This window comes from Glandiceps talaboti, chromosome 14, assembly GCF_964340395.1.
Source record: "Glandiceps talaboti chromosome 14, keGlaTala1.1, whole genome shotgun sequence".
NCBI classification, from domain to species: Eukaryota; Metazoa; Hemichordata; class Enteropneusta; family Spengelidae; genus Glandiceps; species Glandiceps talaboti.
The window spans coordinates 13,269,910-13,288,633 of record NC_135562.1 but is presented as its reverse complement, the minus strand read 5'-3'; the positions used below and the strand labels follow the sequence as shown (position 1 = coordinate 13,288,633).

The 18,724-nt window shown below is 34.6% G+C and overlaps 1 protein-coding gene across 2 annotated transcripts in view; it reads right to left on the bottom strand.

Moving 5' to 3' along the window:
* Window positions 1-950: 950 nt before the first annotated feature.
* LOC144445470 (protein mono-ADP-ribosyltransferase PARP14-like) overlaps window positions 951-18,724 on the bottom strand; it is a 40,996-nt gene continuing 23,222 nt past the window's right edge. For both annotated transcript variants that reach the window (XM_078135033.1, XM_078135034.1), the window contains exons 18-32: window positions 17,999-18,499; window positions 16,885-17,072; window positions 15,921-16,154; window positions 14,429-14,650; window positions 13,378-13,534; window positions 11,517-11,675; window positions 9,715-9,780; window positions 8,969-9,139; window positions 8,224-8,430; window positions 7,715-7,896; window positions 6,212-6,289; window positions 5,101-5,467; window positions 4,482-4,624; window positions 3,884-4,064; window positions 951-2,865 (exon numbers count right to left, since the gene is read on the bottom strand). In XM_078135033.1, coding sequence (XP_077991159.1) covers window positions 2,576-2,865; window positions 3,884-4,064; window positions 4,482-4,624; window positions 5,101-5,467; window positions 6,212-6,289; window positions 7,715-7,896; window positions 8,224-8,430; window positions 8,969-9,139; window positions 9,715-9,780; window positions 11,517-11,675; window positions 13,378-13,534; window positions 14,429-14,650; window positions 15,921-16,154; window positions 16,885-17,072; window positions 17,999-18,499 — 3,146 coding nt within the window. In that variant the 3' untranslated portion in view covers window positions 951-2,575. The remainder of the gene's footprint in view (window positions 2,866-3,883; window positions 4,065-4,481; window positions 4,625-5,100; window positions 5,468-6,211; window positions 6,290-7,714; window positions 7,897-8,223; window positions 8,431-8,968; window positions 9,140-9,714; window positions 9,781-11,516; window positions 11,676-13,377; window positions 13,535-14,428; window positions 14,651-15,920; window positions 16,155-16,884; window positions 17,073-17,998; window positions 18,500-18,724) is intronic.

Below are 18,724 nucleotides of genomic sequence, written 5' to 3'. Positions count from 1 at the left end.
AACTGATCGGAAATGAAACTTGGATGCAAATATTGTCTCTAGTGATGTAATGAAAAAGTGTGAGTCTCTGTGGTTCGTCAGTGACACCAAAACCAATGACACTACAACGTCTCTCTCTCTCTCTCTCTCTCTCTCTCTCTCTCTCTCTCTCTCTCTCTCACACACACTATTCCATGATTTAGTGCCTGGATGACTCTGGAATGGACTATGGACATAGTAGAAGAGCTTGTGATATCACACTGTGACATGATAGGAAATATGCAATATAGCCCTGCTACATAGTCCCTAGTCTAGCTGCTTGACCTCAGGCTTTCTTCTCAACACTCTGTTTCTGAATGTGGCTTACAATCGAAGGTGAAAGCTATCGCCCTCACAAGCCTTGACAGTGAGCAGAAAAGCCTGAGGGGTAAAGCAGCAAGACTACATAGTCCCAAACCTGAAATGAAACTCCCAGGTCCTCCTTTTGTGTACAATTTGTACATGTAAACAGTTGCGCACAGGTTATTTGCATTAGCTGTAAAAAGGAAAGAAATTGTAAATGATGTGATCCATGTTAAGCTTTAGGAATTTGTTTATAACCATCCATACTGCATCAAATTCAATGGATGTTGTTTTAATTCCAAGCTTATGATACCGACAGTAGGGTGGCCTTATGGTGACTGCACGATCTTGCAGTCTATATTTTAGGGGACTTGAATGTTTACACTGATGATTATATCTGAAAAACAGAGGAACTACCATCACCCACTTCTCATACCTACCCCATCAAGGAACAATACATTTATTTTTGAGAATCGAAAACTGGGTGTTGGCAAAAGCAATTGGAACTCTTTTAAAAACCACCCCTAACCGTTCTCACAAAACATTAAGGTAACTATGTCACAGCACCAGCATGAATTCATGGAAACAATTTGACAAACATAGACAGTCATACATAGATTTCTGTTTATTCATTTTATGTTAAGAGTACAACCTTTGATACAAAAATCTTCATGACAGAGATTTTAAGTTAAAATTTAAGATGTAAGATCAAAACGTACATTGATAACTTCAAGCTCTGATTTTTAATGCATTTGATGACATTTCATCTAAAATAATCTCAATATCTTTTCCCAAGCCTCCCAATCGCTGAAACTGAAAATAATTGTTTTCATAATTTTATTATTTTTCACTTTATGCTATACTTGCTGGTCAATGCATATATGATAATCTACTCATCAAACCCTATCCATATTTCAAAAATTTACAATATTTTGACAAATTGAATAAAATGTCCATCTCACTTTCACAGTTATTATCAAGCCAGTGTAGACAGTACCATTAATGATGAATTGAATGTACATAACTCAGCCAGTCAGATATATTGAACACTTTTAACATACCAGTCTAAGGGTTGATGTATTTGTCAACACGCAAAAATCAACAGAGTACATCTAAGTTATGGCAACTGGAATTTTAATAAGCTCATTCATAAGAATCGTCCAGCAAAATAATGAACATCTATAGCTACCTTCTAAGACCACAAAAGGGGAAATCTAAAACCTGATCAAATTACATGAATTCGAAATTCATCAAATGATTTTGAATGATTACAATACCAGCACAAAAAACAAACACAGTAACAAGTCTGAGCTTTGCGATCTACATCACTCAAATACATGTACATGTAGCAGTGAGTAATCAACAGAGGAAACACAAAATCTACACACCTAGATGTCTATAGGCAGATTACAGGACATCCCTACAAAAGGCCCTGTGCAGATCTTGTAACGGGATATTAAACAAGTTGTATTACAGGGTCTCGGAATTTGATAAAGAGTTCATGTGCATGCTGGTATGTATACAAGGTTGTAAATTAATTATTAACTATATTCCAGAACCTGGCATATGATACATACAATAATTTGTTAAGGTCAACATGTGCATATACAAATATGACATTGTGAAAAAATCAGACCTGTGACACAACTATGTACAACAACCATGGGCACCAGAGTTGTGTACACACATGTACTGTCATATGCAGAAAGTACTGATCTAGACCCTGTGCTGTATATCTGTGTACATAGTGATATTGGTGTACCAGAAGTGTACCCACAGCAATATTCACAACAATGTAGTCGCACCTCAGTAACAGGTCTGTGGCTACAGTTCTGTTACAACACTGCCATCTTAGCTGACACGTGTACCTACACTGTAGAATGTTACAGGGTCTGCATAGGATCTGCTATAAGGGGAAATTTAAATGATGTGGCATACGTTCATCTTTGATTGCTTCATAAAATGGAAGCCAGGAAAGACAGACAGTTTGAGGATTCAATTTATAAAGTAATACTTTTCCACAAAAGGAGTATGTACAATCGTATAACTTTAACGCATAAACACAACCCCTTATCAATTTTGGGGGGAATATTAGGTGTGTATTAATGACCCTAGCATGAGCATCACTCTAGGGTCTACAAGTATACTAAGTATAGCAATATTCAATCTGTCTCAGCTATTTGATAACTTAAGAATAATTGACTGATTGATTAATTCATTGTCAACTGTCCACAGCTACTTTTAATGTCATGATTTACCGAAAGGTGATAAGATAGTCGGGGTAGGCCATAGCATCATTGAATACCACAAACAGTGATGGATTTCGCACATTATCAGTTACACTATCGTAGCAGTCTGTTGGATCACTTCCACTCTTTGATGGTGGTACCAACATTCCTTGTTGTCCTCTAGTAAACTCCCCTGTCAGTACTTTAGCTTGGTATACATATCTATTTCCAGTTGTTGGATCAGGTGGTGAATACGTTGTAGATGCGGAGTAACTAGAATTCACAGCAAAGTAGCTTCCTGCCCCATAAACTGTAGCTGCAAATAAATATTAAAAAATATCATTTATTTATTTATATATTTATTTATTTCCTAGGATAACCTACAGCACAAGTCCCAAAACGACAAACACCAAAACATGGCCCCTGTAATAATGATGGTACACTTGAAGACCCAGACAAGACAAATAATTTAAAATTAAATTTTCTGACATTATAGCAAAATACACCAAACACTGAAAAATAGATATATTACAATAAATAATTGTATATTTACAACATGCAATTATGATATTTCTAGAGTTCAACATACTAGCAATATTTTATAATTCCTTGCCACTAATATCTCTCTTTGTAATACTATTATAAATATGGATATGGTAATTAGTAAATACCCGTATGTGTGAAAGACAACAATCCAAATATGTGTGGATATTAATATCAAACTGAATCATTTCTTCGACATACCATTATTTGTATTTTATGTATGTGGAAAAATAATATTCCATCTATGTGAAAAACATATTCCATCAAAAATACTGTGGAAATAGAAATTGTGAAATGCTGTATTTCTCACTTTGGGATTTCCCAGAAGTTTCTCTAATACTAGTAAACCCTAAATCAAAATGCTTTGAACAAACTTCCTAGGCACCTCTTCCCTTTATCTCACGGTCCATTTATGAAATGTTATCTTGTCAATCATCTAACAAAATGATATGTTAAAGGAAAAGCGCAGTCAAATAACATTGCAATTTCTATTGATAAACTAAATGTGTGATATGATTGTACCATTTTCTGAACTCAGTTATCTTTAGTATAGCTAAAAATTGGTTTTAGCTTCCGATATAACAAGGTCATGTATGTCACCATTTTGCCCTTAAAATACAGTGCCCACCAGTGTTCACTTTGAGAAATTGTGATGTCACATCATCCTATCCCATATGGCCTAGTCAATTAAGACAGTTACATGTATCACACTTTGGCAAACAGCCTTGAAGCTTAGTGGCTCATGATATCAGCAGATTTTACCCCAAAAATACATAAAATCTGTTTCTTACCATTCTTTCCTGCAAAACTCCTGTTGAATCCACCATGATTTATTTTATCAACACTGTCTACACCTGTACCATGATACAGTAACTTTTCATTATTAATTCCTTTCTTGTTCTTCCTATCCATGTTCTGTTTCAGTACCATATACTGTCTGTATAGTTTTGGATTCTGGATACGTTCAATTTGCTATAGAAAAGAACAGAAAATCTTCTATTTTATAACCTATTTCCATTGCAATCAGTGATTTTGCTTCACTGTCCCACTAACCACTTGTATTGTTGTCAACCGCAACTGATTAATGTAACCACACACCAATGTCAGTTATCAGTATGCCTGTTTGTAGATATTTACATAAAATTTGCTAGACGTAAATTAGCTTTGCAATATAAAAACATTTCTTTTATTAGTGGTTTGTAGTTTCCTTATATAAAACTGCATACATGTAAACAGCTCGATACATACTTTTCCATCATTTAATAAAAAATAGAATTTCACCAAAATATAATAAAGACAAAAGAAGCAACTAAAGTACACATGGAAGTATTGACATCGCACATGATGCATCTTGGAACCATGTATTGACAATTACCAAGGCAAGCTCACCTGTACAACATTGTGTGGTTGAAGAGACTGCATAAAGGTGGTGGCAACAGTTGTATATTCAGTTGAAGTGGCATCCAGTTTTACTCTTTTCAACTGATCATCATCTGCCATTTTTCGCCAGTGATTTGGAAGAGAAAACCCACCTATGAAGATGAAATCACAATAAATTTAAATCCAAATCAATATTAATTACCAGCTTTCTCACAAAGAAGTAATAATGTTTCCTTTTTATTCAGATGGTTTAATATGCTGTGTCATTCTATGAATTAGCATAATTGTTCAATGTCAAAGTCATTTCAACACCTTTTATCAGATGACTATATTTAATTGGATGCAAACAGAACTAGATGCAGAAGGGTAGGAAAGGTTATATCCATGAAGTGGTGGGCCCACATGCAAGGACATCCCAACAGTATATCTTACAGCATACATGACTCTCATCTTAATTGTACAGGACAGGATTATGACAAAGGTTCTCTCATATCATAATTTCTTCAATGAACAAATGTATAAATATCAGGGCACCTAATACTTTATTTTTAAATTAATGAAAGAAAACATTGGTATTATTATAAAATTTACTGGTTACTATATGGTGAAACAAGGAGGCCAATCTTACTCTCTTTCAGTTCTCTCCTCACAGATACTGTAGATCTATCATCCAAGTCCATCTCTGTCATATTAGTGAAGTCAATCTTATAATTCCCACCCTCTATAATCACTGTTATAGCTTTTTTATCTTCCAAATAGGCTTTTTCAATGAGTCCCATCACTTCATCTTCATACTCTTCATAAGTCTCTTGATCATTCAAGTAGAGCCACTTCACATTCCTTGCAAGCATTTTGGCTTCGCTGATTCTTCTCTCCTCCTCACTTATTCGATCAAGAAGTGTATCTACTTCTTTTTGGACTTTCATGACAGACTGTGGAGCTCCTTGAAGTCGCAGTCTTGCTACACTTCCTGTGTCTACCTTGTCAAGTTTCACCTATAGACAAAATTACACAAATTAAAATATTTATCCTCAGAACATAAAAGATATTGCAAATGGCAATTTCAATGTCCGAAATACACATGCAATGAAAGAAACATACTTCAAACATGAAAACACGCCTACAGGATAATGGAACATCCCAAGGACTTTAGCCAAGTGATTACGTAACATAATATACCTTATAGACTTCCACTGATTGACTATTTCGATAGGAAATTACTCTTTTGGACGTAACTTGAAAACCACTAATCAGATCACTTTCATTTGAATAACATTTCATCGAAACACCCAAAGTAATGTCTCCATTAAATTTTTGAAGGCAATCTGTCATTTGGATTTTGACTTTACATACAAATATCTGCACACACACAGCCATTTCACTATGCCATTAGCACTACCAAACCTCAGTTCAGTCATGCGAAAAGTGGCCATATGGATGAGGATTGGGTATTTATTTTGGATTTTCAATTATAAAATAATTTTATCATGGCATTCTACTTGAAAAATCAATGTGAAACAACATTGACAAAGTCTGTGTTTGTGACTCGATACATTGCAAAAAGCTAAAAATTGTGTACAAATGTTTGTTATTGTTCGTACAATAGCTAACTTTGTACACATTTTTTTTGTGGGTTCATGAGTTCACGAGCTATGTCTTCAAATGAAAGAAAACTTATATTCTCCAATGGTCATTTGATGGTATTGGAAGTGTAAATCAAATGTAACTGTAAAACTCACATGTAATCTCTCTGCCCGCATAGCTAGGTCAGCCACTTCTTCATCAGAGACTTTGCCAACACTTTCTTTATCAATAACCTGTAAATATGCAAAATATTTTAATTTCATCAAATATTACTAATCATTAACATATATTGTGACCAAGCATACAAGTATACATTTTGTTTACATTTTGCTAGCAATATACAATACAGTTACAAATATACTGCATTTTTTAGGTGCAATCACGGCCAATGTATGAATACATGTACTTAAGAAAAATTGAAGTTTTAGAATAAAAATATGACAGAACCTAATGACGTGCGTGTGCAAGTGTGGTGTACTCGGGGTATTTGTATAAGTGTTGCAATGTTCTCTGTGGCCTTACTTTCACAAACAAAACAAGTGAATGTGCTGCAGAAATCACTGTAGTGTAAGCACGAGTATAAATTCCCCTGTACTCGCACTGGAACTCACACAGAATTGGGTTCTTATATCCGAAACTGCAAATTGCCATAAAATGACACTGCAGGCTTTCATGTACAATGAACAATTACAGTCTCATTTACATATCATTTGTATGCAGGCATACAATTAAAATAATGGTTTTGGTATTGCACTGCACTGCACTGCACTGAATATTTCTGGAACATATGTAATACATTAGGTAGCTTATTTACATGAAAGTTTGGTAGAAAGTAGACACAGCAGTTATAAAATAGTGCATTGATAACAATATTATATCAGTAAATTTCATTTGTTAGAGAAAATTTCATTGTACAAAGTACATGACATATTTCTGTCATTATAAGTAGTTGAATTTGTGATAATCTTTCTGTTGGCTGGCAGACAATAAACAGGTCATACTTTAAATGAACAGACACATAATGTCCACTAACAATAAACAATGCATATCGCATATAACCTCTTATTCTTTAGGCTTTGATACTTGCTAAATCTTTGGACTAATACTTTATCCTTATTAAAGTGGCGACATAAATGAGACTTGGGTATTCATTTTGGATTTTTAAAATTTATAAAACAATTTTGTCATGGCTTCCTACTTCAAGAATCAATGTAAAACAACAAAATGACCAAGTCTGTGTGTGTACCTTGATACATTGTAAAATGCTATTAAAAAAATGTGTAAAAAGTTTGTTATTGTACGTACAATAACAAACATTTATCAGTCTTTTGTAATGTATCGAGTTACAAACAAGGGCTTGGCATGTGTTGTTCACCTTGATTATTCAAGTACGAAGCCATGATAAAAACTTTTTATAAATTAAAAATCCAAAATAAATACCCAATCCTCATCCATATGACCACTTTAATTCCAAAGGCAAGAATTTTTAATATATCAAGAAATCTCCATACTGATAGCTCTTACTGACCTCTGCTGGGAAAGGACATTCGATATTAAAATAATGAAGTCAACTTTATAAAATGATCACTTGGCATTGAATCAAGTTTATTTATCGTAGTGGAATATAACAACTTAGAGCAGGAACAGTTTTAACTCACAAGATCAATGAACTCATCTTCAATCAGTTTCTCTATTCTTGATATTGCGCCTTCTATGTCACTTACAGATCCAGCAAATATGTATAGAACAACTTTATCTGTTGATGTTTTACCATCTCCTTTCCCAGATGTATAGCTTCCAAAATAACTTGAGATTGCTGTTCCCACAGAACTCATAGCACCTGGTAGATTAAAAACAAGCAAGATTATTACATAATTGTGTACCAATAATTAACTGCATTGGTGTGTGCATGATATTTGCACTACATCGCAATGTCAAAAACATCACTGCAGAACTATATGCATGAGCTCACTAGCATTCCAAGTAAATGAATTGACTTGATATTTTCATGAAATTTAATATTTCAGATAGATGACAGCGAGTACTAGTGTGGATACGAAATTGGTGTATTACCCTTTGAATTTACCTTGAAAATTATATGCACACGTGAAACACAGAATTTGAGTAGTTTTACTGTACTACTTTATATAAATTAAACTTGACCCACCTATAAACTTGCTTAAACCTCCTTTTGTATTTTTCATTGGCATGCTAAGCACATTCTCCATCGCTTGTTGAAAATCACTGACCAGGCCAGGTTGAAAAATTGTAACTTTGACAAGGTTCAAAGACTTTGGGTTATACGTCTGGAAGAAGTCACCGATGACTTTAAGTGTTGTTGCAGCAAATACTTTGGAGCTCACACCAAGTCCACCTATAGTATTGAAGATTAAGAGTATGCATTATAAGCTACCTGTAATTAGACCACAGCCTCTCATACAGATTTCACAAACGTCATATCACATGCCATTTATCAGAATAACTATAGAAAGTAACACATCAGAAGTTTAGTAAAGGAAATATCACTGAGTTGTACTTTTTACTAATACCATGACGCTCTTTACTTTGTTGTGATGACTTTATGATGTACAACAGCATCCTCCTTTCTAATTTTCACATAATCATACACTTGCACTCACATTTAAATCATGTCATAGTGGTCAGACCTTGGATTAATAGAATTAATGGAATTAATAGAATAACCTGTTGCAGGGAATATTTACATGAAAGTATAACCTATGCCAACAAGAAGCATTTTATGATGTCTTGTCTGCCTATCACAAAAAGGGGTTGGAGAATGCATGTGCCAAAGACCAGGACAGTATCATTATTTTGATGATGAAAAGCACTTTTTAATGGTTACAGAAATACAACACACGTAGAAAGTATCAAATCAAGACAGTTTAACATACCTGTTCCAATTGCTGGCAAGGCAATGCTTCTAATACCATTCTGTTCAGCAACTTGTAAGATATTCATGATGTCATCCTTGATGTTTTTCGGGGAGGAAACCAAATGAAGGATTTTTCGACATTTCAGCTTTCCAGATGATGTTACAACCACACTTCCAAATGGCTGCGGTGCTATTAAATAGAACGTTGAATATTTAATGATGGAAAAACTTAGGATGAGTGAAATTCCTATTTTGTTTATAGGATTAGTCCATGTGCAGTTTACCATGCTTTGAATGCCACCACCAATGCATATTTGGAACTGATATTTTTGCAACATACATGGTCCAAATTCAAACAAGAAAATTATTATGTTTTGGACCCTTAACATCCACCTTTTAAAATTAATTGCACCTCAGTATGACATCATGATTAATTCCTTTCATGCTTGTTCACTTGGCAAACATATCACATCTAAAAGATTAAGGTTTTAGGCCCAAACAGTCAGTTTTCCTAAATCCTTCTTCTGCCCATCCAGATCAGAGTAAATCATTTTACCTCCTAGGCACATCAAAAAAATACCAATAACAATCATTAAACTTCTTGTTGACAATGTGTCTTTCATTCCATGTGCTACGCAGGCATTACCATACAATGTAGGCATGTTGGAATAAGTTGACCTTCTTGTTCTTTTTTTTTTAACCCTCTATCATGAGGTAAAATGTTGTTACTGCAGGTACCAAGAATTGTGTCATTAAAGCACCTACCATAACGCTTGCAATCTGTCTGAATACGGTTCCCTCCTTTTTGTAAAATTGCTTTAGACACTCCACCTACAGAGATATAGGAATAACATCACATAATCATTGATGGAAACACATTCTGTATACAGGTAGGTTTGTATGTTTTTTCTCTTAAATCATGCACACTTCTGATTTTCTTATCTTCTCATGCTTTGTTATCTCACTGTTTATTATTCTTTCACTAACTCTTTTTTTAAATTTCTTTTGCTTGGTAGGTACATGAACTGTAAAAGAATGTAGACAAAAGCTTGTAAAGGAATGGAAATAATATTTTTAATATATATAGTATATAGTATACACATACATCTGTATGTGTAACCATGGCTTGAAGTAACTATTGGGATCATTCTATTCCATTTTTATAATATACCGATAAAGTCTGTGTGTGTGTCACGATTTCCGGAAAAACGGCTGCATCAATTCAAACGAAATTTCATATGTTTTCATATGTTTCATAGGGTAATGGCCAGAACTGATTAGGTTTTGATAATAATCTGATGAATATTAATGACCAATTTGAGTAATTAATCGATCGAACGAGTATAAAGTTGGCGTCAGATTCAGATTCAGATTCAGGTAGCATTATCTTATGAAAGTTATATTGAGCGTCAGATGGCCTCAGATCCGAAGACACCCGACTGACTCAAACCTGAAATAATACCGTTGCGACTACAGGGAAGGATTCTGCTTCACTGCCGTCAGGTGCATTCGGATCTGAGACTATCTGATGCTCAATATAATGCTACCTGAATCTGAATCTGATGCCAACTTTATACTCGTCCTCTACATAGCTCTACACTGAGAAAGACTCTGTTTTCAGGGGTTTCGAACATGCCAACCTTACTTTGTGTTTCCCTTGGATTAACACTCTGCATTGGCTGGACAAACACGAGAAAAAAGAAGACTCCAAGGCAGGGTATTTATTAATAAGTGATTCAAACTCACAAGAAAACAATTTTTTTTCTTGGCCTTAAAATAGGTTAAAATGAGCGCGGAGTTCACAAACAGGTGAAATATTTATCATCGTTTCAATTTCGTCAAATATGGACTTATCATTTTCAAATTTCACACACTAATGCGCAGATGAATAAAGAGAAATCATGTCATTTTAGATTTTCGATTAGAGGTTTAGGAAGTATTATATTGACCGCGAACTGTCTCCTTTTTACCGTGTTCTTTCCGATTTCTCTCGATAACAAACTACCGCTGTTTGTTGCAAGGCTTGTACATAATCATTTATCTAGCTCTGTATCTCAGGGTATAAATACATTCACATAATTATCAAGTGTAATAATCTATTATTTATACCCAAATCATGTGTGTGGGCAAAATATGGGAAATAGACCAAGCCTCGCCTAGCCTGCGAAGAAAATTTCGCGACAATGTATCAATATTATGGTGACCTATACATTGACCTCTATATAATAGTGTACAGTGAGGGCGCCACTCAACAAAATCTTGACAATTTTCTGTAAACTCGTGGTGGGACAGAAGGAAGTTCAACACGCACATGCCATATCCTGGGAATCACGAAAGCCGAGTGAAGTCGAGGATGGCAAGCTTTCCTGTTCTGAGAATAGGAGGCGTGGCGGGCATTTCAACAACATTTTTGACAACTATTAACTTTCATTGGGATTTGACGAATCACAGATATAGAGCTAAATTTCTTGCATAAATCATGAAATTCCTTATGGAAGGCATTCAGTTTAAATCTGGTCTTCTTGTTTTAATTTCTGGTGTGAACCGTATAATAAAAGAATACACACCCATATTAAGATTGAGTTCTTCATTGGTACTGTTAACAATGGCATCTGTAGTCTCAACTGTGATGTCACCTTGCTGTAGTTGAACCTTGATACCACCAACCATTATCTGCCAACTTGATTTACCCTTCTTCAGATCAGTATATAAAGAATCACCATCAGCTTGAAAGAAAGAAAGAAAGTGAATTTATCAATTTCCAATATAAGCAATTTTTTTTAATGTGACAGTCATAACACACATTCAGCTCAGTGAATGGAAATACATGTAAATAGACTGTCTTTGTATCAATTTCATCAGAATTACAGTAAGTTTTGAAAGGAAGTACAGATGCAAATGTAGTAAGAATTATTAAATATAGTATTTAGTCTTGCAATCGTACTTGTGCATACCAGTGTATTTGAACTGCAGTGCAATATTGAAAACATTATTGTATACCTGTATACAAATGATATGCAAACAAGTGTGGAATTATTCCTTGTACACAAAATTGGCAAAATGTGTAATCTCACAATATGATTTTTAAGAATATTTGGCTTTTAGGATAACATATATCAATAACACAACCCTATGTCGGTCGGTTGCCAGTGTGGGTAATCAGTTTTCTATTTCATTTTAACTCACCATGCCTGTGACAGTACAACTGCAGAGAACATGACCAGCATGCATGCTAACACGCTGAGCATACCACACCTACATTTACATGTCATGGTGTTCTGTCATAGTATTTTACATCAATGATAACAACCCAATGAAATTTAAAATACTGTACATGTACACTCTGGTAATATAGGCATATTATGAATTGTAACACACACAAATAAATATTTCCTTTTTTGCATTTTTTTAAAACTGCGCACAAGATCATAATGAACCAGATGTAATTTTAATGCCCTGGGTTAGGACAAAGCCTTTAGAGTGCCCACACACATTGTCAGAATGCACAATTCTTAAGATATAGATAATCATATGGTACATGATGTACCCATTAAAATTGGCCAATTAATTTTACCAAGATATTGGAAATTTGAAACTTTGCAAATTTAGAATGTTGCCCAATTACCAATACATCATCAAAAGCAAATGAATCATTAAAGATTATAAGATACAATAAAAAGTGTATGAGACACATGCACTTTCTCACTGTATGCACCACGTTATATTGAATTTGAAGCTTGCATTCTTAAGATATAGCCTAATTACCAAAAGTCATTAACTTTGCAAATTAATAATCTATAGTATAAGCTAGTAAACAAGCTTTATGAGACATCGTGATTTGTTATAGTTGATGTACCTCCGAAGTTATATGGAATGTGATGTGTGAATTCTGAAGATTTATAATTATAATATTTATTGATATTTAATTTGACTAAACATCATTAAGTATACAAATGACTCCTCATATTTACAGGATGTTTACCAAAACTTAATCAGTTCTTACAATTAGCATAAAGAAGATGTGAGGCAAGCTTTATCAAGAGATATACTGCAATAAATTTTTAGATATGTGTTTTCACACACACACACACACACACACAGAGGCAGACAGACAGACAGACAGACAGACAGACAGACAAAATCATATGTCTTTCCCTTATGGTAGGTAAAACATTAACTACCAGGAGAAAGGATAAGTTTTATCCTGCTGTATATGTTATCATACCCCACAAGTAAAATCTTCACATACACCCCAAAAAATGACCTTACATACATCACTATTTTTCAGGTATATTCACCTTCTGGCTATATTATATCTCCTGCAAGATAACCTAGATCCCTTCATAACCCCTAAATATATCTAATAGATAAAACATAATACTAGTAAGTGAAATCATCAGAACTATGATTCAAGCACATAATACATACAGGGGTACGAAGCAGAGGAATCTGCTGCTGCTGCTCCTCCTCCTCCATAATGTTGAGAATGAGAGTGACTTTCAGAGTAATTTGGCTGCATCTTTTTATGACGTTTGGTACTTGACATTCTTGTTCCACTCAGTTTGGATATTTCATCTTCAAATGCCTAGATTTAAAAAAAATTGTTGTAAAGATGTGATGAATATAAGTTAGCTATGCTGAAGTGTACAGAGAACACACCATAATAAAACTATTAACTTAATATTCTTCATTGAATATCATCTGGCTAGATTTACTTCACAATATTTTTGACCCAATATGTCCAACAAAGGAAATTCCAATAGATATACCCATGAGAATGTATGCATAATTGCCTAAACATGATCAATTTCACCATAACATTACATAATTCTTATTCTGTTTGTATAGTTGTATAGAGCTCTTAGATTACTTTCACATGCTCATTTGATGTCACAACCTTATAAATTTCAAACAATATGCTATATTTGTCTTAGTCCAACACTGCAACTATGGCAACTAGAGAAATTCCTACACATGATATCTAAGTATGAATGTGAAAAAATAAACTACAGCTTTTGAGACGATTGCACAATGTCACAAGCTCAACAATGAGCATCATTCATTTAGGTCAAAACCTCCTCTGCCCAAAGGAACATTTACAAGTGCGACATCAAACATCAAACATTTATATATGATGTAAACTATGATGAAACTGTAGCGGTCACATCACTAAAATCGATGTAATATAAAAACATTATTGTAAACACTAAACATTAAAAAATATACTACCAAAACGATTTACCATATCTCACATTAGAAATAAATTTTTATCAACTTATCAATATCTCAATATCAATACAGAAGCTGTTATCATTGAAAGCGTGAACAGTTTCAAAATTTGGATAAAAGTGCGAAAATGAAGCTCAGCAATCGCATTGTCACCAGAACCCCACCCCCTGAACAAATGAAGTTTGTTTAATATTGAGCTTGTGTGACATTGTGCGACCGTCCCTTATTGAGTTAAGATATGGAAACACACCTTAATTGTAGGCATATCTTTGTCATACACTACAAATCTGATATCAGATACTGAGCCTCTAGGGTTCTTTCTACTGAAAGCCATAGCTTCTTCGTACATAACTCTTGCCGTGAAATTTCTTGGGAAACCAAGTCCTCCAGTTCCAACAGCCGGGAAAACAATTGAAGTCACATGTCCTTGATCTGCTGTGTCAAAACATTTCCTCATGATACCTCTCAATAGCTATTGGTAAAATAAAAAAATTGTCGTTGAATACATGATGCACTAACTAAAGTTCATGAGTAAAAGGACTGCATTTTAGTGTCAAAATATAGCACCAGTGGTGTTGTATCATAAATCATTTATATTAAATTTTATATTTTAATTCATCAAGTGTTTTTTATCTACTCTTACTGTACTTCTTTTTTGTTACTAGATTCAGAGAGCATCCATATATTTATCTAATTTTGCCACAACATATATTTATCTCATTAATTACAAAAGATGTATTTTTGTTGTTAATGCGTAAGTTGTACTGCGAAATTAACGAATACCTGGTCCATGGACTTTGATTAGTTCCTAGGTAACTACCGGTATATCCATGGCCCTCACCAGAAATGTTTTTCCTGTTGCTTTTAAAGATTGTGTAGATTATATATATTTCACTTTCTTTTGAAATAATTCAATTCAATTTCACTTCAAGTTTTCCCAAACACAGTTATATACCTGCTGAATTACAGACCAATCTGCCCAAGATTTTTCCTAGATTCACATTGTTAGACCCAACTTGCACATAGCAATTGAGTCACTATGTCATGAAAAATTCCTTATCTCTATACCCCTAGGAATATTCCTCCCAAACTTCAGACCCGTCTGTCTAGCAGTTTTCAAGTTAAAAGAGTTCTGTCCAAACCTCACATTTTTAGACTTAATTTGTATATCACGAATGAGGTAATCTTCAAGTGCTAACAAAAATTACTGATTTTATTCAAATGTCATGTGTTATGTTAGTCTCGGTTACCCAGACTCTCACTGTTTTGGGGCTCTACTATGAGACCAGGGCACCCAGATGAGAGTCTGGGGAAACATAATCCAACCTTGCCCACACCGGATCTCTTTCCCAGAGCAGTGCATGCTGGGGAATACTTCATGTCTAACATTGCAGGATGAATAATCCAAGTACCTTCGCAACAAGTTATCATGTAACAAATGACTGATACATCTTAATTACAACAAACAGGCCTTGTAAGCCCATTTCCATAGCTTCAAAGAAATGTAGTGTGTGACTTCCAGTACAGGCAACGTACTTTCCCATAGACTCTCATCTTAGTGGTCACATAGTAGAGCCCCAGCAGTGAGAGTCTGGGTAACCGAGACTAGTGTTATATTAATATTGCTAAACAGTTGTAATCTTTACTGAAGAAAAGATTGTTGCGCTAGTAACTACATGTACAGAATTATCATTTTGTTCTTGGAAATGAATAAAACTATTCTAAGAATTAACTGATCTTACCTGTTCAGATTTCCTTCCACCATCCCACTTGCAACATAACACATGGTAAACCTTAACACATTGTAAACCGCCTCCTCCAGTAATAACAATGTCACCTTCGTTGGTACTCACTCTTGTTTTCTGTAAATTGACTTCCTGTTGCAGCTGTTGACCTGCCACTTTGAGTAGAGCCATCGACACACCACCAGTATTCAAATCTAAGGTTGTCTGGGTGGTATTGACAATAACATTAGCCTAGAAAATTAAGAGTAAGGGATGTTATTACTTTACAAACACATTACCTGTGTTGATTAAACTGTAGATCCCAATTCTACAGCCTCAAGATCAAGGCTCAAGCACTGTTACACCATCATCTGAAAGGTGATTGATTTTTTCACTTATTCAATTTTTCTATTTTAGTAAATTAGGAGTCTGAACCAGCCATATAATAGTATTTACTTAATTTAAATATTGAGCTGGTTTATGAGATAGGACCTGCTCATTTCACATGAAATTTTAAACAATTTATGGTAAACATATGCTTTTTGACATCACATCTGAAATCACTCAGAGTATATCAGATCCAGTGACTATTATTCATCTATCTACACACACACAAACAAATTACACACATACATACATACATCCATCCATCCATCCATCCATCCATACATACACACACACACATACATACATACCAGTACATACACATACATACACACACACATACATGTACATGCATGCATACGCATGTATGTACATGCATGCATACACATACATACATACACACACACATACATACATACATACATACATACATACATACATACATACACTTTGTATTATAAGATATAAAGAAAGTGTAATATACATTATACACGTGTGTAGAGTCAATTAAAATATTATGACATATTACTAAAGAAATGTCAACTATTTTGAAACTGACACATACGTACTGGTCAGAATCAAATATTGAAAAACATACCCTTTGATGAGCTATGCTTCCCTTTACTAGCCTTATTTTCTTTTGTTCTGGAGTAATGATTTCCAGATGATCACTGGACAAAGTTACACCTCCTGTTGCACCTACAGGATCTCCCACTTCTTCAGAAGTAATATGATGTGCTCCTCTTCTATGTCTTCTACTAGAAGTGGACACAGTGTGCCATTCTTCTATGAAGAGAACAACACATAAAATAACTAGTGAGGGGTGGGTGGGAGTTGTCCTAGTACCAATGATACTGCCAAACCAGAGTGACTATAGAGTTTGAATTAGGCAACATGATGTTTTTATATGTCTCTTTTTTTCACAAATTACGTAAAACACAATGCAGACACGATAACACGCAAGCACATAAACTGATACATTTTATCCCACCGTGAACACAAATCAACATCATTGTCAGATGAAACACGAAAGAATTATTACAGGTAGTGTACCCCTCTTGAAAACAATGACCACAAATTGCTGACGTCTGCTGTGAGGGTGGCTGTACTTAATTTTTTGTTTCTCTTGACCTGACTGACTCTGTATTTTTTCAATGTGGCGAAATTTAAAGAAAAAAGGTCAACGGCAAAGTTAGACATCACTGGGTGTCAGATCGCAACCCCAAAGGCACATATGTATCTGAATGACAATTATTGTTTTCACTGAAATTCAGGAAATTTAATTAAACAAAGTTTCCTTCTGACTTTAATTGCCATTACTAAGTCATTGAAAATGTTAAAAGTACAATTATGAGTTAAAAGTATCACCATAAACTTATTTTTTCTAGTTATTTTTAACTGACTGACCAACTCATCAGTTTTAAGGTGTTACAATGGGAAACATAAAATTTAGTATGGACACCCTAAGAACAAAAAAGAGGCTCCTAACATTGTTATTTCCCATAATACCTTGCTCCAGTGTACAGGTGTTTTCTCAGCCAGATTTGCTGATTTTCAAACAACTCTATTTAAAAAGGAAGCACAATGCAGAGTTGATGAAACTCACTTTTCTAAGTCCACTAAGTATACAGAAATGTAGTTAAAATAAAAAGGTTTGTCTCTTTTCCCCATACAGGTACAATGTACAATTTAATTGTCATGCTATTCATTACCTTGTGGTGGTAGTGCACCTTTATCTTCCCCTCTTGTAACAGTGACCTTCTTCTCACCAAAGTGTTGAACCATTGCATCTTTGAATTTGTTACAAGTATTAACAGAGTTGTCCACTAATCGAATCTCCATAATTGACTGAGGTCGTGTATTGCCACAGTATCTATCAATGGCATCCACAATGGTTTTAACGCACAGATCTAGTGGAAAGCCAAATGCTCCTGAACCGATTGCTGGAAAAGCAATGGAAGTATGTCCCATTCTTTCTGCAAGCTTAAGACTATTGATGACAACATCAGCTAGGAGTCTTTCTTCTTGGGATCTAGGCTGACCATACACCTCACTGTGATCGCCATACTTTTTATTCCATCTTGGCGCAACTGCATGAATGATCATCTTGCAAGGAAGATTTCCTGGTCCAGTGTAAACTGCCTGGCCTTCAAAAATTCTTCCGCCACTCTTTTTAATTAGCTCTGCTGTCTCCTTTTGTATACTCCGACCACCTAAAAATCAAATCAATAATGTACAGGAAATTGGGAACACCTGAAAAAGGCTAAAACTAGATGTTTCCAGTGACATTGTTCCTGGTATATCTTAGAAGCACACTATACTAAGCTTAGCTTCTAGTGAAGATAATGGAGATGCTAGAAGGTTCACAGTAGCATCATTTTAATCAATACTGCATCTTCCTTGAACATCTTCAATGATAACCATCAATTTAATTTCTG